The following is a 26,717-nucleotide window of genomic DNA, read 5'->3' on the forward strand; positions in this document are numbered from 1 at the left end:
GGGCCCGGGAGGCCGGCCTGCCACGTGTGCGTGTCAGGAGGTGCCATGGGGGCACTCCCCGGTGTTAGGGAGCTGGTAGGCTCGGAGGCAGTGTAGTGCCCGGGGGTGCCATAGCGGGAGAATCGGCAGAGGGTCGTGCCTGCCAAAGGGAGCCACGTGTCCCAGCCAGGAGACCGTGTGAGGGCACGGAGAGAAAATTGGGGGGCGAGGCCCGAAATTGTGAGGACACCAACACAGGCGACGGGAATCTGGGTTGTTAGAACCAATAGTTTAAGCGCGAGGCGCTTGTTGAAAGCCCCGGGGTAGTTTAACAGTTAAATGGTTAGGGTAGATTAGGAGATGTACCCCTCCGCACCATCCATCCCCTCGCTGTCGTTGTGGGCCGCTAGACCCACTTTGGTTATAGATCGCCGAACTCTGGGGAGGCCATTCTGAGGCTTCGTTGGGCCTCGACACAGGACGTTAGCTCTCCCTTGTTCCCCTCCGGGAAGGGAACGTAGGGGTTGGGAGTAGGCTAGGTGACAGGATAGGTTAGCCGAACAAGGACGATAAAGGGGGTTAGGGGACGATTTATAGTGGGGAAGTAAAAATAAAAACAACAAAATAAAAAGTTGGGGCTAAATTGGGGTTTGACAAATTAAGGGAGTGGGTATGTACAGTGACAGGCAAAGGCGATAGGTTGGGAGGGAGACAGGTAGGTAGGTCCGAGCCCGCCTTCCAAGTGGCCAGCACCACCGCACTCCCTCACCCAACCTCCACTGAACGGCAAAGGCTGGCCAACTTCATCGGCTGGCCGTGTTTTGCTGCAAGGCAGAGGCCGGCTAACTTCATCTGCAGCTGCTGTGCTGCAAGGCCTGTGCCGGCCAGTTCATCTGCTGGCTGTTTTTCTTCAAGGCCTGTGCCGGCCAGTTCATCTGCCGGCTGTGTTTACCTGCAGCGGCCTTCTTCTGCGGGCTGTGTTTGCCTGATCACCTTTGCCATGCCATGCCCACTGCCCCCGTTCACCAGCCCCGTTCAATTTTTGCTTTGCCCCCCCCCCCCTGTTCATTGCCATGTGCGCCAGGATCGTAAAAGCAACAGTTTGCAAACTGCAAGAACTGCCCCGTTGGCAGCTACAACATGGGCCTGCAGTGGCGGCCCGTGCACCGTGTTTGTGTTCATGCATCCATTCGTTGTGCTCATTGCATGTGCCACTTGAGCTGGCACGGAGACTGCGTTTGTGCAGCCCATGCACCGTTGTGGTTCACTGCGTTCAGTTCAAAAGGGAAGGCCTTGGACTGCGTGTGAGCAGCCAGCCACGTTCCCTGTCACCTGCATTGTTTGAGCCAGAGACTGCATGCGGGCAGCCTGGCTCCCTGCTAACTGCTTTCTTTTTGCAGAGTTCAGTGATCCTGGGCCATGGTTTAGTGTAAAATTTGTAAGTTAAGGTTAAGATGTACTGTAAATATGAGTGCGCCCCCGGCATGTTTGTCTAGCGCCGGCAATTTTATTTAAGTCGTCCGTGTGAGTGAGTTTGTTTAGATAGTTACGCAGCCCTCAGGTTATTTATTTTGGGGACACGAATACCATGAATGTCGCACTCAGGGATCCGTAGGTAAAGTGTACTAGGGGAAAACTACACATGATGGCACACGAAAATTTGACGACTCGGGACGAGTCTGTAAAAAGGGGAGGGGGTAGTGTTGTGGTTACCAAATTCGCAAACCACCATTCAGGTCCCTTAGGTGAGGTATCTCGGTAAGTACATGTGTAGTTAGGCCCAAACCCGTTGTCTAGTGGGAATACATGTCATTTATGCGTGCTGCGACTCTTCAGGATAGCCGTTTTTCTTTTGCTATCTTTATTTTGGACCAACCGCCATGATTACCACCACAATCACAACATCAACCACCAACCACAACGCCGCTTCACCACAACCGCCACGACCTTCCCGTCACACCTCGCAACCGTAGCATCGCCACCGTTCTTGCCCCGCTGTGGGTACCGGTGTTGGACTCGTGCAGGGCGCGCGTCGAACAGCGTGTACAAAATCACGGATTTTGTGCTTCAAAAACGGATCAAAAACGACACACGCCCACTTTTTGCCGTCCAATCGGTGAGCGAGGGGCGAATTGGCCCCGCCCCCAGGGCGATCGATATATGCAAATTTATGGATCAAAAAGCCTTCACGCCCACTTTTTCTCGGGCCAATGGGGAGCGAGGTGAAAGGTCAAAGGGAGGGGGTCAAAGGCGAAGCTACGGGGGGATAAAAGGACCGTGTTCGTCAGTCCAGAAGAGGAGAGTCCAGAGTCCAGAGGCGAAGAGTTGGAGAGTAGGAGAGTCGAAAACAGAGAGTCAAGACTTCGCGGGCGGTGGAGCTGCTCGTCGTGTGCGTTGGAGTCGGAACGGAGGGGACGGAGCTGTGGAAAGGCGGCGACACCAGACGAGGGGGTGCTCGTGTCGTGCAGGGAGCTGCACCCGAGGGAGGCCGACAGCGCGACCTGGCCGAGGTGGAGACGCTCGTCGCGGGATAATAAAGATCCTCTATACCCCGAGCATCAGCAACCCCCTCCTGTTTCCCCCCGCGCTGAGATAGTGCGACCAAGGGGGCCCCTTTCCCACCCCCTACCAGACACCGTCCGCGAGGCCCGCGGAGTTGAGGCGCCATCGCCGCTCCGCGTCTCATCACCAGACGGGTAGGCCGACCCGGTCTCGGCCTCAGGCCCGCCTCATCCTAGAGGGTATTTCTTTTCCTTGGTTTTGGGTATGTGTTGTCGTCGCCGTCTGTGAAGTAGAATTGTATAAGTGTTGCCGTGTGCTCGGTAGTCGGATAGCTCTGCATTGTGTTTTCGCTTTTATATTTGCTTTTTGTGTAAATGGAATTGTGTTTTTCTTTTCTGTGTGCTTTTGGTGGAATTGTATATGTGTGCTTCCCGTGTGCCGCGAATAAATGTGCTTTATTATTGAACTGTTCTCCCGCTTCGCTTCGTCTTTTCCTCTATTGAATCCCCATCTTGCTTCACGTAAAGGGTTGGTAGTGGGCTGAATACGCCCGATAATTAATCGAACCGTCGAGGTCGACGATAACACCGCTCGGTTATTCTGATAGTACGGAACGGGTCGCTTAAGTGGCCCGTGTCCGAAGTCGACCTGCGGCGAGGTGCGATCGCCCGGTCTACCCTCCGCGTGGGTACTTAGGTAGGTCGAATTTGGCGAGCAACCCTATCCCACGCGGGGGCTGATTGGCTCGATCGCGGTGAGACCGAAAGGTCCACCCGTGACTGGTTCCCGGCGTTAGTCCGAGAGGGTCACGACTGGATTGTCCGTCCGGTGGGCGACGTGCCGCGATTCGAGTTACGTGGCCGTCAGCACGCCGGCGGGCGCGAAATCCGCAACAATATAAAAGAGCTGAGTCCTAATATAAAAGGTTTTGTCTTCACAAGAAGAAGAAGAAAAACAATGCTGAGGGTTCTTAGAGCTGCGTTCGCTACGCGAGACGCTGCTAAAAACCGTACATGGACTACACCATTTTAAAAGCTTTGATGCAATCGGATACACCTGGAACAGTATAACGTACCATGTCGAGACGTACCAGGAAGTCAATGCAGTCGGTTTTAACTTTTAACCCTCAGCATCCGAGCACCGAACAAGCAATTGCATTTTTCCTTACCCTCGTGGCAGTTTTTAAAGCAATTGCCAATTGTGGTTATTTATATGAATCAGGTGTGCTTTAGAAAGCTTGTGTTGATTACTGACACAGTGATTCACGATAGTTATATCGGTCCAGTGATACTGGTATAGTCATATAGTTATACCAGTCTAGCGATACCGGTATAGTTATACCGACATGGCGATCCGAGATAGCAATGGATCTCGGCCTGTGCCGATTACAAATACTGATCTCGCTTTGAAGCAAAATCATTTTGAAAAAATTAACGTGCGTCAATGATGTGTACGTTATATATGAATACTTAATGGACATTGCGTATTTTTGGAACCTCCGTGAAAAATAAAAATGTAAATAATTTATTTATTTATTATTTTTAATACTGATATACCGGTATGAGCCCATCAGTTTATTGATATGGAAGAAAAAAAAAATCAATACTGACAGAGCCTATTTGAAGATAATTCATGAAGTGCCCGATTGCTGAAACGGCATGAAAAAATAACCTCGTGATTACCTGTGGCGGCTCATAAATGGCGGCAATCTCAGCCCGGATCCCAAGAGAAATGTCTTTATGTTCGGCGTATCGGCCATAAAGATAGCCCAGGCGCTGGCCGCCGGTTCTGCGCCAGGAGTTGAGGAAACGGTCAGCAATAGTGTAATTTTCAAACATCACGTTGTCCACATGCCGGTATTTCTGTGAACAACAGAAGGTGATAGGGTAAGGCAGGGTCAGTGCGTGTGAGGGAAGGAGGGAGGCTGGTGCATGCAATATCACATCAAACAATCTCCACCACAAACAGGATTTCATTAATGGAAGGTTACAGCATCCCTGTGAAAGTAAATAGTGCGAGAGAAGTTCAATATGGGCCCTTTCTACGCATCAAAACCTTAATCCACTCAGAAGACTCAAAATAACATACCCGTGGAGTGACTTCTGGCTTGGCTCCTCATCTCGTATTGTTTTAGTCAAACATTAAAAATGTGTAAAAATAAGAAACAAAAGAAAACATTTCAACCAATTACAGTAGAACCGCTTTTATCCTCCAGAATGGTTGGGACCAAGGGGTTGCAAATAAACGATATTTCCGCTTTATGGATGTCACTGTTCATAAAATCAAATAAATTTATTTAATGGATGTCATGTTACATTGTACCTCAACCCGAGTAGCTAATCTTAACCCTAATAACCCCTCCCCCTCCCTCATCATCTGTGTATTTGGACTTACCATATGCTCCCATATGGCAGACAGCCATGTTCGACGTGTAACAAATGAGTGAAACGTAGTTCAATCTGTTTGTATATTTACATAAAAATGGGGAGGCGTCACATATCTGAGAATGATGTGCACGCTCGTTATACTATTTTGCTTTGGGAGTTGACCCCGGCCCTCCCCTCCCACCTCATTATCTGTGTATTTGCACTCACCCTATGCAGCCATTGAGAACGCTGTGCATCGTGCTTCCAAAAGGAAGATCCTTTTGTGATACCGATTAATTATACATTATCTGGGGAAACCGAAGTCTGAGCAGTAGGGGGATGAGACCGTTGAATCGGATGTAGCAAATGTTGATGGTGCAGGCGATTCATCATTGACAGTAAGATTAATAAATTCCATCTCCGTATCTTTCACATTTGGGGTAATGTGTTTCTGTCTCTGTGTAGTTCAGTGATCGGGGTTTTCACTAAAGCACTCTCTGTGTGTGAAACCTCATGTTAACATGTTAAACAGCAATGTTATGAATGAATACACTTCAGGTATTCGGTAAACATGCTTGGCTTTTAGGATTCAGTAAACACAAAGCCTTTCATCAAACTGTCCTAACAACCAATAAAACGTCCAATTTGTTCCACACTTTTTGCATACGAGTTGAGAGAGGCACAAGCGACTGCGACAAACGCACCCAACCTCCGAGAGCATAAAATTAGTGTTAAATTACCTCGCAAAAAATCCACCATTTATTTTTTCTTTGGGGGGTGGGGGGGGGAGGTATGATTCCTCAATGATAATTAATGGGTCTTTCATTATTTGGATGTCCAGATAAAAGAGGTTCTACTGTTACATTGTTTATTAGCCCATCCCCACGCAGCGGAAGACAGGGTTTTGCAATCACTTCTGTGTGTGTCTGTCTGGGTCGTAACCTTTTTAAATTTTTAACCATTTGAGCTTTTGTCATCAAATTTTCAACAAAGCTTTATTATGAGAATGTGGAGAAGACAAATTAATAGACATTATTAAAATTGTCATCATCATTATTATTATTGTTCAACTCTTTTTTGGCCTTTTTTTTTTCTTTTTACACATTTTTTTTCCTTGGCAACCACTTGTGCGATTGGCACAAAATTTTCCGGGTTGGAGCGACCCCTCCATGGAGAATATTTTAATTATAATTGTGACGTCGCAAGTCACGTGATATGCAGCCATCTTGGATTAAACGCAAAAATTAAAGCATTATATCTCTGAAACCGCTGATCAGAAAAAGTTGAAACTTGGCACATCTCATTCTACTCCCAATGGGGAATAAAGGATTGCAAGGATGACGTCATCGGTGAAGTGGTGGACCAGCCATAAATCTTTTCATCAAAATCCTTATTTACCATTGAGATTCAGTGGGAAGGTCCAGGCCGTAGCACTTTTACCAATCGAGCTTTTGTCATCAAATCTTCATCAAGCCTTTATTATGAGATTTTGGAGAACACAAATTAATAAAATGTACAATTATTTTTAACTGTCATTTTTGTCAAGTTTAGTTCGAGTACAAAGCAGACACGGATGGGCTTTGCATTTTGAGATGCTCTCCAGTTGAAATTTGTAAACACGATGGTTCCATTATGTGTGTCCCGATTGAAGGTTTTATGGCTACAGATACACATAGATGAAAAACAATAAATGATACGGTTCTCAAGGAGAATGAATCACCCACAGCCCCCTTGTTAACTTCAAATGGCAACAAAAGCAAATCATTTCAATGGGTGATGTCCAGGACAATGAGGTCGCAGCAGAACAAACCTGGCGGTTGAGGGTAATGGCACTGGGTTGGCACTTGGTGCAGATACCCTCAGGCCACAGGGGGTGCCCCTCACAGCCTGCTTTGATCTTGCAGCTTATGTTCTCCAAGGCAACAAACTTACCCCTAGTGGAGACACATAAGAACATGACAAATAATTATGATTTCATGCAAGAAACAATAAGTATGGTACACCAATAAATATCGCAGGTTCTAATGTCACGGGTAACTTATTGCGTTCAGATTTAATTTCACAGTATTTCATTTCGGCCAATTGCGGTTTTTGAGCTGAGTCGAGTCATTGTTTGCGTCCACGTGTACGATTACCTCCCCTTACGAGCCTTTTGTTGTTTATCACACACCGTTAATTGTAGTAAACAGATCAGCATATGGGAACGAAGCTAAATTTAACAATCAATAATCATTGAACAGGAAATGACAAACTGACGTCGTGTAATACTTGATCTATGAGATCTAGTTGACACACAACAGCCAATAATGGCACACAAACATAAAACAATGGCCAAAATTAATTGTGCCAAAAGGCAGAGAAAGGTTATGACAATTTGCAAAGAAAATTGAGCTGTTAGATACATCTGCAAGAAGTGAAATTGCGGCATCTGTGGGCCACCATTACCAGATCAATGAATCGACTGTGTGTAAACCTGAATCAAACATCCGTGCAAATGTTCCTGCCAGCAAAGCGCAAACGTCTCATTCCAATCCTGCGATCCTCAAATTGAAACGATGGATAAAGCGTTTGATGTTTAGATCAAAGAGGAGGAGAAGGAGATTGGGACCATACTCTGTACAGAGCGTTGGTGCTGCCTAAACAGTTTCCTTAGCTATTGGGCACAATCCTGGACGGGTCACCACTCTGACACAATATACTAGCATGCTGGCACTCATTTTGCCGACCTCGGAAGGATGACAGGCCGAGTTAACCCCACCTGGTATTAATTCAACAGTTAAGCGGGATTTGAACTCAGGACCCCAGGATCCAAAAGCCCACCACCCTAACCATTAAGCCAACACCAGGCATTAGAACCAAACAAACCATTGGATTGAGGACCAAACAGAAAAAAAATCCCTGTGAGTGGACCGGTGTACGGGAGAAATCATTGGAGATTTACCAACGTTTTCACGAGGCACTCAGGGCTGAAAGCTCCAGTTCAACCATGGCTCATGGAACTAATCGAGGTGAAGGGATTTATTTTGGAGCGGGTTTTTCACGCCAAAGAGACGGGATTATTTTGAAATAGGATGCCACCTCATACCTTCCACTCTTCCAGTCCAAGCAGGAAGGATCTGCTCTGGATCAAGGTGGCTAAGGATCATTTTACCCTTCTTGTATGTGCCAATGCAGCAAGCAACTTTGTCGTGCTCCTGATGATCCAACAGCCATCGCAAATTCTACATCCACATCTTTGTAATCTCAACCCCCCCCCCACCCCAGCATAATAGTCATCATCTCCGAGCTAAGTCTTGCGTTTTTCTATTTATGGCAGACTACAGTACGATCAGTATGTAATATGTCGATTTAAATCGATTTAATCGATTTAAAAGGTAAAACTCTTGTGTTTTTGTTCAATTACCTCTGCCACCGAAGGAGGATGGAGTTTATGTTTTCACCCCTGTCTACCTATTTTTCTTTGTTTGTGAACAGGATCTCAAAAAGTTGGGGATGGATTCAGATGAAATTTGTTGGAGAGCTAGGTATGTGACACCGACTAAATTATTCGATTTTGGTAAAGATCGGGATGAGGATCGAGAAACGAAAAATTTTAAAGTAATTTTTCAACATTGAGAGATAGTGCCAAAAATGACATATAGCAGGATTTCCAAAAAAGTTGTGGACAGATTCGGCCGAAACTTGGTGGGCAGGTTGAGTGTGTGACGACGAAGAATTGATTCAATTCTGGTGAAGATCCGACTCCGGATGTGATAATTATTTTTCAAATGATTCTTCACCATTGAGAGATGGGGGCTAAAATGATATACAGTAAACCCTCCAGTATTGCGGGTTCTACTATCGCAGGTTTCTACAAATCGTGGTCATCTTATTGTGTCCCGATTCGTCATCATGGGATTTCATCTCGACCAATCATGGTTTTTGAGCTGAGATGAGTCATTTGCATCACGTGCTTGAACGATTACCTCCCAGGTAAAAAATAACCTGTGTTTTTGTTTAATTGACACTGCACTTATTGTATTGACATGTTTATTTCAATGTTAACATGCTTTATAAACATATTTACATGTTTATTTCAATAGTAATGTGTATATTTATGGCTGCAGTCGATCTTCCTCGATAGCTTCACAAAGCCTAGGACCGAACCCTCCTCTTCCCATTGGCCCTTGGTTTCAACTATCGCTGCATTTTCCAGGAACCTAACCTCTGCCATATTGGAGGGTTTCCTGTATAGTACGATCTCTCAAAAAGTTTTGTATGGATTCGGACAAAACTTGGTGGACAGGTTGTGTGTGTGATAAGGACTAATCGATTCTATCTTGGTGAAGATCCAAATCCAGATCCGGATAGAGGATTTAAATTTTTTAAAGTGATTCTTCACTATTGAGAGATGAGGCCACAACCGATATATAGCATGATATCAAAAAAAGTTATGGATGGGTTATGATAAAACTTCGTGAATGAGTTGGTTAGATTTTGGTTCACGTCCGGATTCAGATCTGGCCCATCAATGGGGTACAAAAGTTCGGCCTGGCAGAGGTATACGCTCTACTGAGTGCCGTTCCAGTTAGGTTGGAGTATTCGCTATTTATATACTGTAATACTGGAAATAAATGATGAAGGACAAAAACACAAAAAACTGTGCACAATAGTGGCTTGTTGTTATTAGGGTTAAGAGATCATAGAAAACAGCAGTTAATAGTGACAAAGGAATCCAAATTAAAAAAGTAAAAATACTAAAACAAGTACCAAGGTGCACACGCACTTGTCTGCGCCTCCCGTAAGTTTGCGGATGTATGCATGGAATGACATGTGCTTCACGGGTGGGTCCAAGTGGTTCAGGTAATCCTCATCAAATGGCTGAAAAACAAACATTACAAACAATCAAAAATTATCAATCAATGAAGACTTGTAGACAACATAAAAAGTCATCAACTCTGTCCCCAAAATGTATCATGCTGGGGTAAAAAGATGAAGCACAATGTAGTTTCATGTGAGGCTGTGCAGGCCCAGGTAAGGACCATCAAAGTGCGTTTTCGAGGTTTTAAAGTAACTTCACGAATCTCTGGCTTTCATTTATCAAAGTTAAGGCCCGGTCACACCTTGACGTTTTAGCCAACGTATGCCGATTTTTGAATTTTTTTTCTAAAACGCTGGCACACGTTGAATACGTTATGGGTAAGTTTTGATAACATTGAGAGCACGCTGGCATACGTCATAGTACGTTGCCATACGTCGTTGTACGTTGGCTTTAAACGTTGTACTTTTAGGTTGTCCTCAAATTTTTTCATGCTTGAAATTTCACGACGTATGCCGGCGTATGACTCACACGTTCCGCTACGCTGGCCACAAGTTGTAGGCATGGTCTGCGATCGTTGACAGACGTCAACACATGCTACTTGTAAGTTAATCATAAGTTGAGACACGCCGAGGTAATGTTTAGCGTACCCGAAACTTATTTCTAACCTATGATTAACGTGTTGTTGGCACGTTACGCGATCGTTGGCACACATCGACAGACGTTACTTTTAAGTTACTCATAGGCTGAAAGACGTCGGTATAATGGATCGTCCTTGCGTCAGCGTCCACGGCCACGGCCAGGACACTTATTTGCAGCATTCTTCAAACTTTTCTTCGGCATGACGAGGATGTTCACACTTCAATGTCTAGCTTGGCTATGATTCCAATTGTCCATCGGCAGCGTCTATTTAAAATAGTCGAGTTTGAGCGTTTTAACACGTTCAGAAGAAACGCTTCAAATTTCCAAACCCCAGCGTCAAAAAAAACAAAAAAAAAAAACAAAAAAAAAACAAAGGCGAGTGACAGCAATTTAAATCGTTCATTGTAAACAATGAAACTAGCTGAGTGGTACCGTTTAAAAATCGTTGAGTGTAAAAAAATTCAAATTGTTGAGCGCAAGCGTCTACTTTCAATAGTGGAGATGCAGCCATTTAAATCGTTGAGTGGCAGCCTATGAACCTACCCGTGGACACGCGGACGCAAGGACGATCCATCATAACCCACACCCTCCCCCTCACACCCACCTACTACTGCCAACATGAACAAACTACTACTAATACTAATACTAATACTAATACTAATACTGATACTGTTACTGCTGACATGGACATCGACTCAAAAAGGAACTCGAAAACACTGTTGGGTTCCCCTTTTATGAACACCATTTTTATATACCAATTCCCAAAACCGCTGGGAACACGTCTTTATATGGCAGTTGTAAGCTAGAAACACGTTAATTTATTTTTTTTGTCGACCGGAAGACGTCATTGGAATACGTCTACATACGTCGATATGTGTTGGCACTACGTAAAGAATTGGTTCAAAGCACGTCAAGCATAAGTTAGAAATAAGTTTCGCGTAAAAAAGACATTGCCGCGACGAGTTTCGACTTATGAGTAGCTTATAAGTAGCCTTTGTGGACGTGTGTAAGCGTCCACATATCGTGTGTAAAACTTATCCCCATCGCATGCGGAACATGTGTCATACGCCGAGTACGTCGTAAAATTTTGAACATGTTCAAAATTTCTTGACGTACTCTACTTACTACGACGTATGATAGCGTACTTTAGCGTTCTACTCACGTATACCAAACTTACTCATACCGTATTCGACGTGCCCCAACGTTTTAGACACACTTTTTGTTACGTCGGCATACGCTGGTAAGATCGCCAAGGTGTGACCGCGATTTTGACCCTTCCATTTCTACGGCAGTTATGATTTGAATCGTTGTGCGTCAGCCTTTTAATAGGCTACGTCACGACATCGTCGGCGATGCGTGCAACGCGCTATGCCTGAGTTAGACTATCGTTGGGCATTGGTTGTGTAGGCCGACAACAGGTTCAGCATTCGTTGGTATAAGTTATCTATAACACAACGAAACGTTCTGTGTAGTTACCAATGCGTTATACATAAGACCAAGTCGCTATGAATACGTCCGAATCTTTAAAAAAAAACATCAAAAGTTCAACGTAAGCCAGCGTTTTACATAAATTTTAACACGTTGCCATCGCTGGCTAAAACGTCAAGGTGTGACTGGGCCTTTAGCAAGACCTTCCAAAATCTTATTCAACCCAAAAGGAAAGCATCAGGTAAGGAGTTAACCCAGACTGTCATCGGAGTTTGAAGGGATTATCAAGAGGTGCGAGTCGAAAATAACGTGGGCACGTATTATTATCCTTCTCCTTCATCTCTCTACGTTATGCCAACATAATAGGAATAATATTCACCATTGTCATAAATCACAGTATTATAACTGGAGTTCATAGAACACCTTACCCCATGGAGCATTTAAGTTTATAATTCAACTGAAAGAAAATAATGATTTTAAAGGTCGTACATAAAAAAATAAATTCCAGAAGTTTAGCGCCGTTGATGCACTCTCGTAAACCACCACCTGTTGTTTGTGTCATTTATGACATCCTTAAATACAGTAAGTTTCCTGTTTAGAATTATTTTCAATTTTCTTTCACAGCTAAACAAGCAGAAAGAGTAAAACAATTATCGCACGCCTCTCTGTACTTGTGCATTGGGGACAAATTCAGAGCCAACGTACTGCTAAACTAAAAGTTCGTTTTCTGATTCATGTTCAAAATATCACATTGAATTGAAATCAAGTTGCTCCACGATCATAAACTGACGTTTGTGGACAAACGGACGGACGTATGGAGAGAAAAGAACCAATTGCTTAACCCCGCTTTTCACTTCGCGTGCGTGCGTGCGTACGGTAATTGTAATACCGTGCACTCAAGTTAACTTGCATTGAGGGATCTCAGCTCTTGCGATTGTAAATGTTAAAATACAACGAAGTTCTTCCTGGGGAATGAAATATCTGAGAGTGGAGCAGCAAATGACACAGCTCATTGTTCAGTCTTGTGGAAGTCAACTTCATTATTGAGTTCCAGCATTTCAAATCAAAAGGTTCCTTTTGAAGATGTCACCAAGAATGGGACCAATTCCAGAACAGGTTCAATTTTTGTTCCATTTTCTGGTAGGTTTAGAGTTTTACATAACGGTTGCATATTAAACAAGTAACACATGAAACAATGAATCATTTACACATGTGGATGAAAAGATTCATCAGGGCCCAGAAGCCACCACTGGGATCGTGGAGCAGAAAGCCCCTCACCCTCGCCCCATCCCCTTTTTTTAAAATCAGATCATTACATAAGCTCTCCATTTCCTTGTTATCAAGTCATCAGTGAGTATGACGAACTGCACCAGTAAAGTGACTAATGGCATTGGTGGGTAAAACAATGAGGTGGTTAACTACGCCGGAGGGTTAAGAAATGACATGGTTATGGTTAAGCTACCATAATCTATTGATTGTCTGTCGTTTATCACTTTAGTTCAAACCAAAGTCGTTCAACCCTGATGATTTTACTTAAATAATTACCCAAGTAGTACAGGAGACATACAAGTTACCTCCAAAGGAACGCAGTGGACACATCTTCCCATCGGACCATGACGACACCTGCAGAAGCTCACACAAGAGAAATAAAGTCAAGGGAGAGAAGGATGAGACACAACCAAACAACATTTATGCACAAATGTTGCAAAAAAGAAAGAATAACTCAAACCATCATTCTTAAGTTCACCCCTTACGGACCAAGTGGAGCTTTGGAGCAAAAATGAAAAATTGTGCAAGTCCAAAGAACCGGTGCATTATAATCAAAAGCCATTCCAGACTCACAGTTGAGCATCACGGATGCGATCAATTTTCCCATCCTGCTTAGCCAAGCAGACGTCGATTTCATCTTCTCCCATTGCAGGCTGCTGCGAGCTTTGGAGCACTGAGGAAGAGCCCAGGACCGAGGTCGAGGTGGGTCGGGACAACGATGGGCTGGAGGTGTCCATATTGTCGGGAGGAGACATCGAGCGAACTGTATTGGGAATGAGGTATAGCATATCTCCGTGTCTGGGAGGGAGGGGACGGGTCGAGGGATGCAGAAGAGATCCACTCAGGAATCCTGAAAGCCTCTCCTCTCTAAGTGCAGCTGGCCTGCTCTCATGCATACAACCCCACAAACAAAACTCAAATGTGCGACACAGCACAGGTGCAGAGCAATTTTACTTGATGTCCATGGCCGAGAGAGACAGACGCGATTTGTGGTTAACAGCATCCGTTTTGTTTCTGCCCTTGAACAATGTGAAGCCATTGTCAGAGAATCCAAATTCTTTTGCCACCTGTACAGAGAAACAACATGAGCACAACGAAACATTTCAAAACTCTCGGATCCAGATCTTCACCAAAATCTAATCAATTCGTCCTTGGCACACACGCAACCTGTCCACCAAGTTTCGTCCAAATCCATCCAGAGATCTCTTGCTGACAGAGAGAGACAGACAAAATTTATTATTACTGGAATATGATTACTTGAAACACCCACTCCCTGGGGAAGAAGGAAACGAGCAAAACAATGTGCGATTGTGCACCCTCTGCCCTCTCCGTGCTTTGTCTCCCCCTCCCCCACCCCCCCCCAACCAGCTACGTACGTGGTCCACCAGAAACCCCTCCTCAAGAAACTGCCTAAATCAAGAATCACTGCTCATCTTCACTTATTTATTCCTCTTTGCCCCCACCTGTGGAACCACCTCTTCAATCACATTCTTCCCTCCATGTTTTCAAGACAGCTGTTCACCACCATCTCAAAACATCCCCCATCCAAAAATCACGATTTTTTTTCTCCACCCGTTAAACCACCCCGCACCCCTCCCAACATTTTGCTTATGTATCCATGTTGTCCACCCTTTGCGTTCTCCCTTACCCCTCGTTGTTACCTGCATCCCTTGTTTGTCCCTCTCCATATACTTTCTCTCTCCTCCCTGCCGTTGGTGTTTCCCCTTTCTCCCGTTGTTTCCTTTGTTGTGTTGTGTCCTGATTTTGTTCCTCATCATAGCTCTTCCATGAGCCTAGAACATGTATAAAAGAAGAGCAATACCCCCTCCATCTGGTGAGTGTCAGTAAAGTACTTGCACTTCGACATGTGTTCAGTGCAAAATTGCAAGTCATTTCCATGGCTGACTTGTAATACCATCTCGTACCACCACCAGGTGGCGCTATAGGGAACACATCCCCAAACACAAACACACAAACTCACAAAAGTACTACAATTGTACTGGAATAACAGCTCGGTTTAGTACTGTAATCATAATAAACGGCAGGAAGACATTAAGATAGTTAAAGGAATGCATTCTTACCTTCTTGACAAATGAAGATGCAGACTCTCGTTTTGTTGAGCAGATGCGTTTGGTGCCTTCTGGGGACTGCACTCGAATTGTCTTCACAAAAGTTTGTGTAAAAGGCCAGTTTGGGCAAGAAAGACAAAAAAATAGAATTCAACAACAACAACAACAGCAGAGGAGAAACTAAGAGTAAAAAGGAACAGAAAAGAAAGACTGAAAAAGAGTGAAAATGGGAGCGATGGTAAATGGAAGAGAAGCAGCAGGACAGTGGGGAGGGGTGCAGGGGGAGATGTGGGGGGGGGAGGTCAGAGGGAGGGTGTTGAAGAACATCTAGATACCATGATTGATGGCTAAATGGGAAATTATGAGGGACTGAACATGACGTATAGATGCGAGATGATGTGGGACGTGAGACAACATGGGATGTGAGACGATGTGGGACATGAGACAACGTGGGACGTGAGACAACGTGGGACGTGAGACAACATGGGCCGTGAGATGACGTGGGACGTAAGGCGAGACTGTGATGGATTGTTTTGAGACTACGAAGGACTGGTGCGGGAAAACGGGGATTGGTGTGGGCATGATGACGGATTGGCGAGCGTCATGAGGGATTGGTGCGAGCGTGATGAGGGATTGGTGCGAGCGTGATGAGGGATTGGTGCGAGCGTGATGAGGGATTGGTGCGAGCGTCATGAGGGATTGGTGCGAGCGTGATGAGGGATTGGTGCGAGCGTGATGAGGGATTGGTGCGAGCGTGATGAGGGATTGGTGCGAGCGTGATGAGGGATTGGTGCGAGCGTGATGAGGGATTGGTGCGAGCGTGATGAGGGATTGGTGCGAGCGTGATGAGGGATTGGTGCGAGCGTGATGAGGGATTGGTGCGAGCGTGATGAGGGATTGATGCGAGCGTGATGAGGGATTGGTGCGAGCGTGATGAGGGATTGGTGCGAGCGTGATGAGGGATTGATGCGAGCGTGATGAGGGATTGATGCGAGCGATGAGGGATTGGTGTGAGTGATGAGGAATTGTTGTGTGACTGATGAGGGATTGTTGTGTGACTGATGAGGGATTGTTGTGAGTGATGAGGGATTGGTGTGAGTGATGAGGGATTGGTGTGAGTGATGAGGGATTGGTGTGAGTGATGAGGGATTGGTGTGAGTGATGAGGGATTGGTGTGAGTGATGAGGTATTGTTGTATGACTGATGAGGGATTGGTGTGAGTGATTGGTGTTAGCGTGACGAGGGATTGGTGTGAGAGCGACGAGGGTTGGGTGTGAGAGTGACGAGGGATGAGTGTGAGAGCGACGAGGGATGGGTGTGAGAGCGACGAGGGATGGGTGTGAGAGCGACGAGGGATGGGTGTGAGCGCGACGAGGGATGGGTGTGAGCGCGACGAGGGATTGGTGTGAGCGCGACGAGGGATTGGTGTGAGCGTGACTGATGAGGGATTGTTTGTGATTGTGATGAGGGATTGTTGTGTGATTGTGATGAGGGATTGTTGTGTGATTGTGATGAGGGATTGTTGTGTGACTGATGAGGGATTGTTGTGTGACTGATGAGGGATTGGTGTGTGACTGATGAGGGATTGTTGTGTGACTGATGAGGGATTGTTGTGTGACTGATGATGGATTGTTGTGTGACTGATGAGGGATTGTTGTGTGACTGATGAGGGATTGTTGTGTGACTGATGAGGGATTGTTGTGTGACTGATGAGGGATTGTTGTGTGACTGATGAGGGATTGTTGTGTGACTGATGAGGGATTGTTGTGTGACTGATGATGGATTGTTGTGTGACTGATGAGGGATTGTTGTGTGACTGATGAGGGATTGTTGTGTGACTGATGAGGGATTGTTGTGTGACTGATGAGGGATTGTTGTGTGACTGATGAGGGATTGTTGTGTGACTGATGAGGGATTGTTGTTTGACTAATGAGGGATTGTTGTGTGACTGATGAGGGATTGTTGTGTGAATGATGAGGTATTGTTGTGAGCGTGATGAGGGATTGTAGTGTGAGCGTGACGAGGGATTGGTGTGTGTGTGTGTGTGACGAGGGATGGTTGTGCGAATTATGAGGGATTGGTGTGAGCGTGATGAGGGATTGGTGAACGTGATGAGGGATTGGTGTGAGCGTGATGAGGGATTGGTGTGAGCGTGATGAGGGATTGGTGTGAGCGTGATGAGGGATTGGTGTGAGCGTGATTGTTGTGACTGATGAGGGATTGTTGTGTGAGAGTGATGAGGGATTAGTGTGAGAGTGATGAGGGATTAGTGTGAGAGTGATGAGGGATTGGTGCGTGATGAGGGATTGGTGCGTGATGAGGGATTGGTGCGTGATGAGGGATTGGTGCGTGATGAGGGATTGGTGTGTGATGAGGGATTGGTGCGTGATGAGGGATTGGTGCCTGATGAGGGATTGGTGCCTGATGAGGGATTGGTGTGTGAGCGTGATGAGGGATTGTTGTGTGACTGATGAGGGATTGTTGTGTGACTGATGAGGGATTGTTGTGTGACTGATGAGGAATTGATGTGAGCGTGATGAGGGATTGGTGCGTGATGAGGGATCGGTGCGTGATGAGGGATCGGTGCGTGATGAGGGATCGGTGCGTGATGAGGGATCGGTGCGTGATGAGGGATCGGTGCGTGATGAGGGATCGGTGCGTGATGAGGGATTGGTGTGAGCGTGATGAGGGATTGGTGTGAGCGTGATGAGGGATTGGTGTGAGCGTGATGAGGGATTGGTGTGAGCGTGATGAGGGATTGGTGTGAGCGTGATGAGGGATTGGTGTGAGCGTGATGAGGGATTGGTGTGAGCGTGATGAGGGATTGGTGTGAGCGTGATGAGGGATTGGTGTGAGCGTGATGAGGGATTGGTGTGAGCGTGATGAGGGATTGGTGTGAGCGTGGTGAGGGATTGGTGTGAGCGTGATGAGGGATTGGTGTGTGACTGATGAGGGATTGGTGTGTGAGTGATGAGGGATTGGTGTGTGACTGATGAGGGATTGGTGTGTGACTGATGAGGGATTGGTGTGACTGATGAGGGATTGGTGTGTGAGTGATGAGGGATTGGTGTGTGAGTGATGAGGGATTGGTGCGAGCGTGATTGGTGAGTGATGAGTGATTGGTGTGAGCGTGAAAAGTGATTGAGGAGTGTATCCATTCACCACATTGACAAACTAAACCTGCACACCACACATGCACATTCTAACGCTACACGCCCCTTCCCCAGCTGCCCCGGCGCAAAGCTGTGCAGGACGGAGGCTCCATTAAGCCGACTACGTATCTGCTTGCATTCACTCATGGAAGTTTAATACGTCCGATTGGGTACCAGTGTTCAGGTCAGATTCTTGTCTCGCGGTTTTGAGCTTTCCGAGTATCATGTGGGATGAGGGAAGAAGGATAGGGATTGATACATTTTCCTAACTTCTTCTTCACATTCTGCACTTCCACTTGGATCTTCTTTAAAAGCCATTCTTCACCACAACAATCCCTCATTGACGCTGGAATATACTAACAGTAAATGGTACGAACCAGTCAACCCTCATCACCATTATGTACCCCTGTTAACATTTCATGGTAACTAAACCCCCTCAAAAAGAGCCTTCTCTCTCGACAAACGTTCACTCATTACATTGCTGATTGAAGCAGGACACTCACCACACCGTCCGCCATCATGAATTGGACCACGTCATTTCCGGTCAAAGTTCCTTCACTTTCCTTCACCAATCATTTCCACATCCGAATCTTCGATCAATATCCCCTTCTTTCTTTCTCAGGTTAATTTCTTTATTCTTTAGGTGCTTTCAACAACCCTCCTCGATTTCAGTTTGCAATATTACGAGGTCGAATGTCGAGAGCACTGACACTCACTATAACATCATGGCCGTCATTAAACGTGCAAATAAACACAAGCGAGAAGAATGGGCGGAGGGCGGAGGAGCTCCTTGTGAGCCAACGGCCATCCATATCTAGTGCCCAACTGTGTCTGCGGACGTCCTCCTGCAGTTGGGTCACTTTTTATTAGGAGGTTGGTGGCAGGATTTGCACTCCGGCCACTGTAAAACCCTTCATTCCGCAAAACGCAAAAACGCAAAAAAAATCTGAAAACCCACTCCGTGGGAGTACCTCCTGTGCAGGCTTCCCTTCGCAGGGCAGCTCACCGGATGACGGGATTGGGGCAAAGCCTTCGGGACCCCCAATCTTTGATAGGAGGGAAACCACGGGGTAACATCCCTGGGTCAGATTGCGGGAGAGTGTGTCGGAGTGGTGCTGAGGTGTCGTCCACCAGACGGCGGTCTCCTTGGGTTAACCTGAGGCGGTCCCTTCGGGTGGGTGCCTGGAATGTCCTATCCCGAAGAGAGGATGATCACCTGTCTCTGTTATCATCTGAGCTCAAGCGTTTGGACATCGGGATTGCAGCTCTCTCTGAGGTTCGGAGACCGGATTGCGGCGAGATAATGGTGGGTGGTTACACCTACTATTGGTCTGGTCCCTCTGATGGTTACCATACCCAAGGAGTTGCTGTAGCTGTGTCCAATAAGCTGACCCCAATGATAATTGAGGTAACACCGGTCAACGAGCGTATTATGAGATTAAGGATTCGTCAATCCTTAGGTGTCATTTCCCTGGTCTCTGTTTATGCTCCGACTGAGGCGAGTGATCTCACCGTGAAGGATGCATTCTACGCCACACTCGAGTCTGTGGTTGATCAGTGCCCCAGACGAGATACACTTCTAGTCTTGGGGGATTTCAATGCATCGACTGTAACTGATAGGGACGGTTATGAGGTGTGTGTTGGTCCCCATGGGTCAGGAACTATGAACCAGAATAGCACTAAGTTCCTTGACTTTGCAATAAGTCATGGACTTAGGGTGGCTGGTTCATGGTTTCAGCGCCCACAAGCTCATCGCTGGACTTTGTATTCCAACGCTGGCGGTGTGGCAAAGGAGATTGACCATGTCCTCATTGACGGTCATTGGAGGATGATCCAGAACTGCAGGGTCTACCGGAGTGCTCAGTTCCTCAATACTGACCACAGGCTTGTTGTAGCAACTCTAAAGCTGCACCTTAAATCCTGGAGAATGGTACCATCCCAGCCGAGGCTGGATGTTGCCAAGCTCAGGGATGAGAGAGTAGCTGAGGAGTTTGCGAACAGGCTGAGTGGACACTTGGGGGGTCTGGGTGGTTTGAGGGGTCCTGAAGAGTTGTGGAGCGCATTCAAGACCACCGTCCTTGATGTTGCCGGTGGATGTCTTGGAACTCACCGCAGGGCAAACAAGAATTTTGTCTCTCAAGGGACACTGGATACCATTGACCAGAGTCGCAGGGCCAGGCTGAATGGCAGAGCTGAGCTGTTCAGGGAGCTGAGGCGTAAAACTGTACGTGCACTGAGGGTGGACAAGGAGGACTATGTGCGAGGAATCTGTGAGGGGGTAGAGCATCACCTGTGGACAGGTGATTCTCGTCCCGCTTACAGGGGAATTCGCGCATTACGTTCATCCAAGCCCATCCCTCGGAGCACTGCAGTTCGAGCAGAGAGTGGTAGGCTCTTGACAGAGGAGTCTGAAGTGAAGGCCCGCTGGGCCGGTTACTTTGAGCGGTTGTACCAGGCTGATCCCCCAACTGTCGAGTTGGACGTCAAGGGTGTTACAATCCCTGTTGCTGACCCTCGAATCAACTGTGGTCCACCTACGCTTGTGGAAACACGGGCTGCGGTGAACCAGTTGAAACGGGGCAAAGCTCCAGGGATCTGTGGCATCCATGCCGAACTTCTCAAGGCTGGTGGAAATGCTGCACTCGTGTCGTTGCATGCAGTTTTGTGCTCTGCCTGGAACACAGGCATCATCCCAACTGACTGGAAGAGGGGCCTTGTTGTTCCTCTCTGGAAAGGGAAGGGTGATCGCCAAGACTGCAACAACTACCGAGGGGTGACGCTGCTCTCAGTGCCGGGCAACGTCATTGCTCGGATAATTCTCGATAGGGTTCGCCACCATCTGCTTGAGCACCAGCGTCCAGAGCAGTCAGGCTTTACACCAAAGAGGTCAACGATTGACCGTATCCTTGCACTTCGTGTCCTCACCGAACGCAGACGAGAGTTTCAGCAGGGGTTGCTTGCAGCCTATGTTGATCTCTGTAAAGCGTTCGATTCAGTGAATCGGGATGTCCTCTGGAGGATTCTTGGTCTTCGTGGGGTGCCACCAAAACTGATCGATCTGATGTCTGAACTCTACTCTGGTACTGAGAGTGCTGTGAAGTGTGGTGGTACCATCTCTGACTTATTTCCAGTTGTTACTGGAGTTCGTCAGGGTTGTGTACATGCCCCCACACTTTTCAGCACTTGTATGGACTGGATTCTCGGAAGGATGTCGGAGAGATCAAGTTGCGGTGCGTCATTTGGGAATGTCAAGATCTCGGACCTTGACTTTGCAGATGATGCAGTCATCTTTGCGGAGACTTTAGACATCCTCTTGGGGGCCCTCGAGGTGCTGAATGAGGAGTCGGAGCCGTTGGGATTACGGGTTTCTTGGGTCAAAACTAAGATCCAGGCTTTCGGTGACATCTTGGATGCTGCTGTCCTGTCTGTGTCTGTTTGTGGTGAGGATGTTGAGGTCGTGGAGAGATTCACTTACCTTGGCAGTGATATTCATGTCTCTGCTGGCTGCGAGTCAGAGGTCAATAGACGTCTGGATCGGGCCTGGGGAGTCATGGATTCACTGGATCATGGGGTGTGGCGCTGCCGGTACCTGTGCGGGAGGACGAAAGTCCGAGTCTTCAGGTCCTTGGTACTTCCAGTCTTGCTCTATAGGTGCGAGACTTGGACTCTGACCAAGGATCTGAGACGGAGACTTAATTCCTTTGGTACCAGGTCTCTTCGGAGAATCCTTGGCTATCGCTGGTCGGATTTTGTGTCCAACGAGCGGTTGCTGAGAGAGACTCGGATGAGATTTGTTACCTGCATAGTCCGTGAGCGTCAGTTGCGGCTGTATGGACATGTGGCTCGTTTTCCTGACTCTGATCCTGCTCACCAGATTCTCTCAGCGAGGGAGTCTCATGAGTGGAGGAGGCCAGTGGGTCGACCACGTGCCTCATGGTTGCAACAGGTTGACCATCATCTCAAGGAGATGGGGATGGGCCTGGCATCTGCCTGGGGGATGGCCAGACGGAGGCCCCTGGAGTACCGGCGGAAAGTGGACGCAGCGACGGGCTGTTCTGGCACATGCTCCCATACCTGACCTGACCTGAGAAGAACGTAAAGGATCGTAGTCGTATACTTAGTATGTACTCAGCTGGAGAACTCATACGTGGAGCAAAGGAAGAAAGTAGAGGGATGTAATGTAATCAATGGACTCGGACGAAGGCTCTGAAATGGGAACAACAGGTTTAATTAGCACAGGGTACAACACAGCACAGTGTAGCACAGGAACATGGGCGGGTCACGTGACTCTCCCTAACCACGCCCCGGTGCACCCATGTATGCATACATTATCATAAATTACTGATACATCTTTATCTCACCCCCCCCTTGTTTTTTTAACAAATCAAGATGCTCAGGAGACTTACAGACACGAGCTACTTGCAACTGCTGTGGGCTTCCTCAATAAGGGGAATAAGGTCAGGAAGGAGTTCAGGTGCATTGATGGGTCAAAAGCTTTCATGAGGAAACACCTCAGGTTCAAACGCAGGTGGTGTTAATTCAGGAGTGGGTGACAAAGCCACATGAGCCGATTCAATGTTTGGCTCCCCATGACGTAACCTGAGTTGGTCAACATGTTTACGTATGCACCTACCGTCACACAACTTCACAAGAAACATCATTTCAACAATGTTGTCGATAAGGATGCCAGATAACCACTTGGTTCCACATCCGGAGTTCAACATGTACACAGGATCAGCTCAGGTCAGGTCAGGTATGGGATCATGCGCCGGAGTAGAGCATCGCTGCGTCCACTTTCCGCCGGTACTCCAGGGGCCTCCGTCTGGCCATCCCCCCAGGCAGATGCCAGGCCCATCCCCATCTCCTTGAGATGCCGATCCACCTGCTGCAACCAGGAGGAACGTGGTCGGCCCATTGGCCTCCTCCACTCATGACACTCCCTCGCTGAGAGAATCTGGTGAGCAGGATCAGCGTCAGGAAAACGAGCCACATGTACATACAGCCGCAGCTGATGCTCACAGACCATGCAGGTAACAAATCTCATTTGAGTCTGTCTCAGCAACTGCTTATTGGACACAAAGTCCATCCATTAATAGCCAAGGATTCTCTGAAGAGATCTGGTACCAAAAGAATTAAGTCTTCGTCTCAGATCCTTGGAAAGAGTCGAAGTCTCGCATCCATAGAGCAAGACTGGAAGCACCAAGGACCTGAAGATGCGGACTATCGTCCTCCCGCACAGGTATCGGCAGCGCCACACCCCATGATCCAGTGAATCCATGACTCCCCAGGCCCGACCCAGACGTCGATTGACTTCTGACTCACAGCCGGCAGAGACATGAATATCACTGCCAGGTAAGTAAATCTCTCCGTAACCTCAACATCCTCACCACAAACAGGCACATACAGAACAGCAGCATCCAAGATGTCACTGAAAGCCTGGATCTTAGTGTTGACCAAGGAAACCCCTAATCCCAGCGGCTCCGACTGCTCATTCAGCACCTCAAGGGCCCCCAAAAGGATATCTAGAGTCTCTGCAAAGATGACTGCATCATCTGCGAAATCAAGGTCAGAGATCTTGACATTCCCAAACGATGTACTGCAACTTGATCTCTCCAACATCCTCCCCAGAATCCAGTCCATACAAGGGCTGAAAAGTGTGGGGGCCAGTACACACCCCTGACGAACTCCAGTAACAACTGGAAATAAGTCAGAGATTATACCACCACATCTCACAGCACTCTCAGTACCAGAGTATAGTTCAGACAGCAGATCAATCAGTTTAGGTGGCACCCCACGAAGACCAACAATCTTCCAGAGAGCATCCCGATTCACTTAATCAAACGCTTTATTTACAGAGATAAACAGAGGCTGCAAGCAGCCCCTGCCGAAGCTCTCATCTGCGTTCAGTGAGGACCCGAAGAGCAAGGATACGGTCAATCGTTGACCTATTTGGTATAAAGCCTGACTGCTCTGGACGCTGGTGCTCAAGCAGATGGTGGCAAACCCTATCAAGAATTATCCGAGCAAAGACCTTGCCCAGTACAGAGAGCAGCGTCACCCCTCGGTAGTTGTTGCAGTCTTGGCGATCACCCTTCCCTTTCCATAGAGGAACAACAAGGCCCCTCTTCCAGTCAGTTGGGATGATGCCTGTGTTCCAGGCAGAGCACAAAACTGCATGCAACGACACGAGAGCAGCATTTCCACCAGCCTTGAGAAGTTCAGCATGGATGCCACAAGTCCTCAGAGCTTTACTCCATTTCAACTGGTTCACTGCAGTCTGTGTTTCCACAAACGAAGGTGGACCGCAGTGGATTGGAGGGTCAGCAATAGGGATAGTAACACCCCTGACATCCAACTCGACAGCTGGTGGATCAGCCTGGTACAACCGCTCAAAGTAACCGGCCCAGTGGGCCTTCAATTCGGACTCCTCTGTCAAGAGCCCACCACCCTCTGCTCTCACTGCAGTGCTCCAAGGGACGGACTTGGAGGAACACAATGCGTGAATTCCCCTGTAAACGGGACGAGAATCACTTGACCACAGGTGATGCTCTACCCCCTCACATATTTCTTGCACATAGGCCTCCTTGTCCACCCTCAGTGCACGTACAGTTTTACGCCTTAGCTCCCTGAACAGCTCAGCTCTGCCATTCAGCCTGGCCCCGCAACTCTGGTCAATGGTACCCAGTGTCCCTTGAGAGACAAAATTCTTCTTCACCCTCCAGTGAGTTCCAAGACATCCACTGGCAACATCAAGGATGGTAGTCTTGAAGGCACTCTACAACTCTTCAGGACCCCCAAAGCACCCAGACACCCCAAATCCCCACTCAGCCTGTTTGCAAACTCCTCAGCTACCTTCTGATCCTTGAACTTGCCATCATCCAGCCGTGGAGGGATGGTACTATTCTCCTGGATTTAAGCGGCAACTTCAGAGTTGCTACAACAAGCCTATGGTCAGTATTGAGGAACTGAGCACTCCGGTAGACCCTGCAGTTCTTTATCATCCTCCAGCGACCGTCAACGAGGACATGGTCAATCTCCTTTGCCACACCACCAGCATTGGAATACCAAGTGCAGCGATGAGCCTGTGGGTGCTGAAACCATGAACCAGCCACACTAAGTCCATAACTTCTTGCAAAGTCAAGGAACTTAGTGCTATTCAGGTTCACAGTTCCAGACCCGTGGGGACCATCACATGTATCATGACTCCCCAGGCCAGACAGAAAAAGGCAGTAAATTCCAAAGGCAGCAAAATTCCAAAGGCAGGAAAAAAGAGGAATAAAAGAGTGAAAGTGAGCACTGATTCATGATTTTGGTGGTTTTACCAGCAGGGGTTGCTGGTGCACTTTGAGCACCCTGCGAAAATATGGATGGGACATATTGCAGACAGCAGGGACGCGGGGCGGGGGGGGGGTGGTGAGACCGGAGAGCAGACGGTAGAAGACAGAAAAAACGACCGACATGCCTGCAGTGAGAGAGAGTGAGAGGCCCAAACACTCAGCCTCAGTGTGGGAGATACCAATGATCCTAAATGCTTTGGTTTCCACAGCATGAAGCCGAGAACGGTGAAAGGCAGGAGCACCACCCAAGAGGGGAGTGCAGTACTCCATCAGGCTGTGGACGAAAGCTTTGTATGTGGTCAGGAGCTTAGGTGAGTCAAGGAAGTACTTTGCACGACAGAGGATTCCCAGTTGGCGACTGGCTTTGGAGGTCAGGTTGAAAAATGTTGGCTTTCCAAGGAAACATTATGGCAGATAGTGAGACTCAGAAGCTTGAGTGAAAGGACTTCTTCCAGAGACTTCTTCCAGAGGTCTGCAGAGAGCGAAGAAGCTGCTGCTTGCCGGTCTGAAGGATGACATATGGTACGGTAGAGGGTGGAGTCATCAGCAAATTGATAAAGAGGATTTTCCAGAGAGTCGGAGAGATCATTGATGAAAACCTGAAAAAGAACAGGGCCCAGAACGCTACCTTGAGGAACTCCAGCCTGGACAGGAAGAGGGGATGAGAGAACTTCATTTAGGCAACATGTTGGCTGCGACAGTAGAGGAAGTCTGCCTTGGATACCTGTGGAGATGTAGGTAATGTGAGATGAGATGTAGGTAATAAGATGTAGATATAGGTAAATGAGTGGAGATGGCCTTGGATACCATAGGAAGAGAGTTTGGTGAGCAGGGCAGGGTGCCAGACCGTATCAAAAGCACGTGATATGTCTCTTGGGATGGCTCTGATTTCCTGTCTGGCATTGAGGACTTCCATCCATTGTTGGGAGAGAAAAAGCAGAATATCCAGGGTAGAGTGACCTGGTCTGAAGCCAAATTGATGATCAGAAATCAAGCCATTGGAGAAGAGGAAGGATTTAATGTCTGAAGCGATGATGGATTCCATAACCTTGCTGATGATTGGGAGAAGGCTGATTGGTCTGGAGTTGTAAAATCTGTTTTTGCACCTTTTTTTATGCAGGGCGGTAATGTTTGCTGATTTCCAAGCAGATGGCAGATGACCTTGAGCAAATGAG

At 47.4% G+C, this 26,717-nt stretch overlaps 1 protein-coding gene and 1 long non-coding RNA gene across 2 annotated transcripts in view; both read right to left on the bottom strand.

Annotated features, from left to right (window-relative positions):
- The window catches only part of NPLOC4 (NPL4 homolog, ubiquitin recognition factor), a 65,525-nt gene extending 46,683 nt beyond the window's left edge, over window positions 1–18,842 (bottom strand). Inside the window, exons 1-8 of the mRNA XM_085899122.1 lie at window positions 18,709–18,842; window positions 15,066–15,146; window positions 13,939–14,051; window positions 13,558–13,782; window positions 13,290–13,338; window positions 9,613–9,707; window positions 6,658–6,781; window positions 4,164–4,343 (exon numbers count right to left, since the gene is read on the bottom strand). Of these exons, the coding sequence (XP_085755248.1) occupies window positions 4,164–4,343; window positions 6,658–6,781; window positions 9,613–9,707; window positions 13,290–13,338; window positions 13,558–13,782; window positions 13,939–14,051; window positions 15,066–15,146; window positions 18,709–18,726 (885 nt within the window). The 5' untranslated portion in view covers window positions 18,727–18,842. The remainder of the gene's footprint in view (window positions 1–4,163; window positions 4,344–6,657; window positions 6,782–9,612; window positions 9,708–13,289; window positions 13,339–13,557; window positions 13,783–13,938; window positions 14,052–15,065; window positions 15,147–18,708) is intronic.
- A 3,195-nt stretch (window positions 18,843–22,037) lies between these two features.
- LOC147035481 (uncharacterized) overlaps window positions 22,038–26,717 on the bottom strand; it is a 61,746-nt gene continuing 57,066 nt past the window's right edge. The window contains exon 3 of the long non-coding RNA XR_015062187.1: window positions 22,038–22,411. This is a non-coding gene — a long non-coding RNA (uncharacterized LOC147035481). The remainder of the gene's footprint in view (window positions 22,412–26,717) is intronic.

The sequence above is a fragment of the Eptatretus burgeri genome, chromosome 1 (genome assembly GCF_056783735.1).
Source record: "Eptatretus burgeri isolate ZD-2024b chromosome 1, Ebu_testis_v1, whole genome shotgun sequence".
In the NCBI taxonomy this organism is placed as follows: domain Eukaryota; kingdom Metazoa; phylum Chordata; class Myxini; order Myxiniformes; family Myxinidae; genus Eptatretus; species Eptatretus burgeri.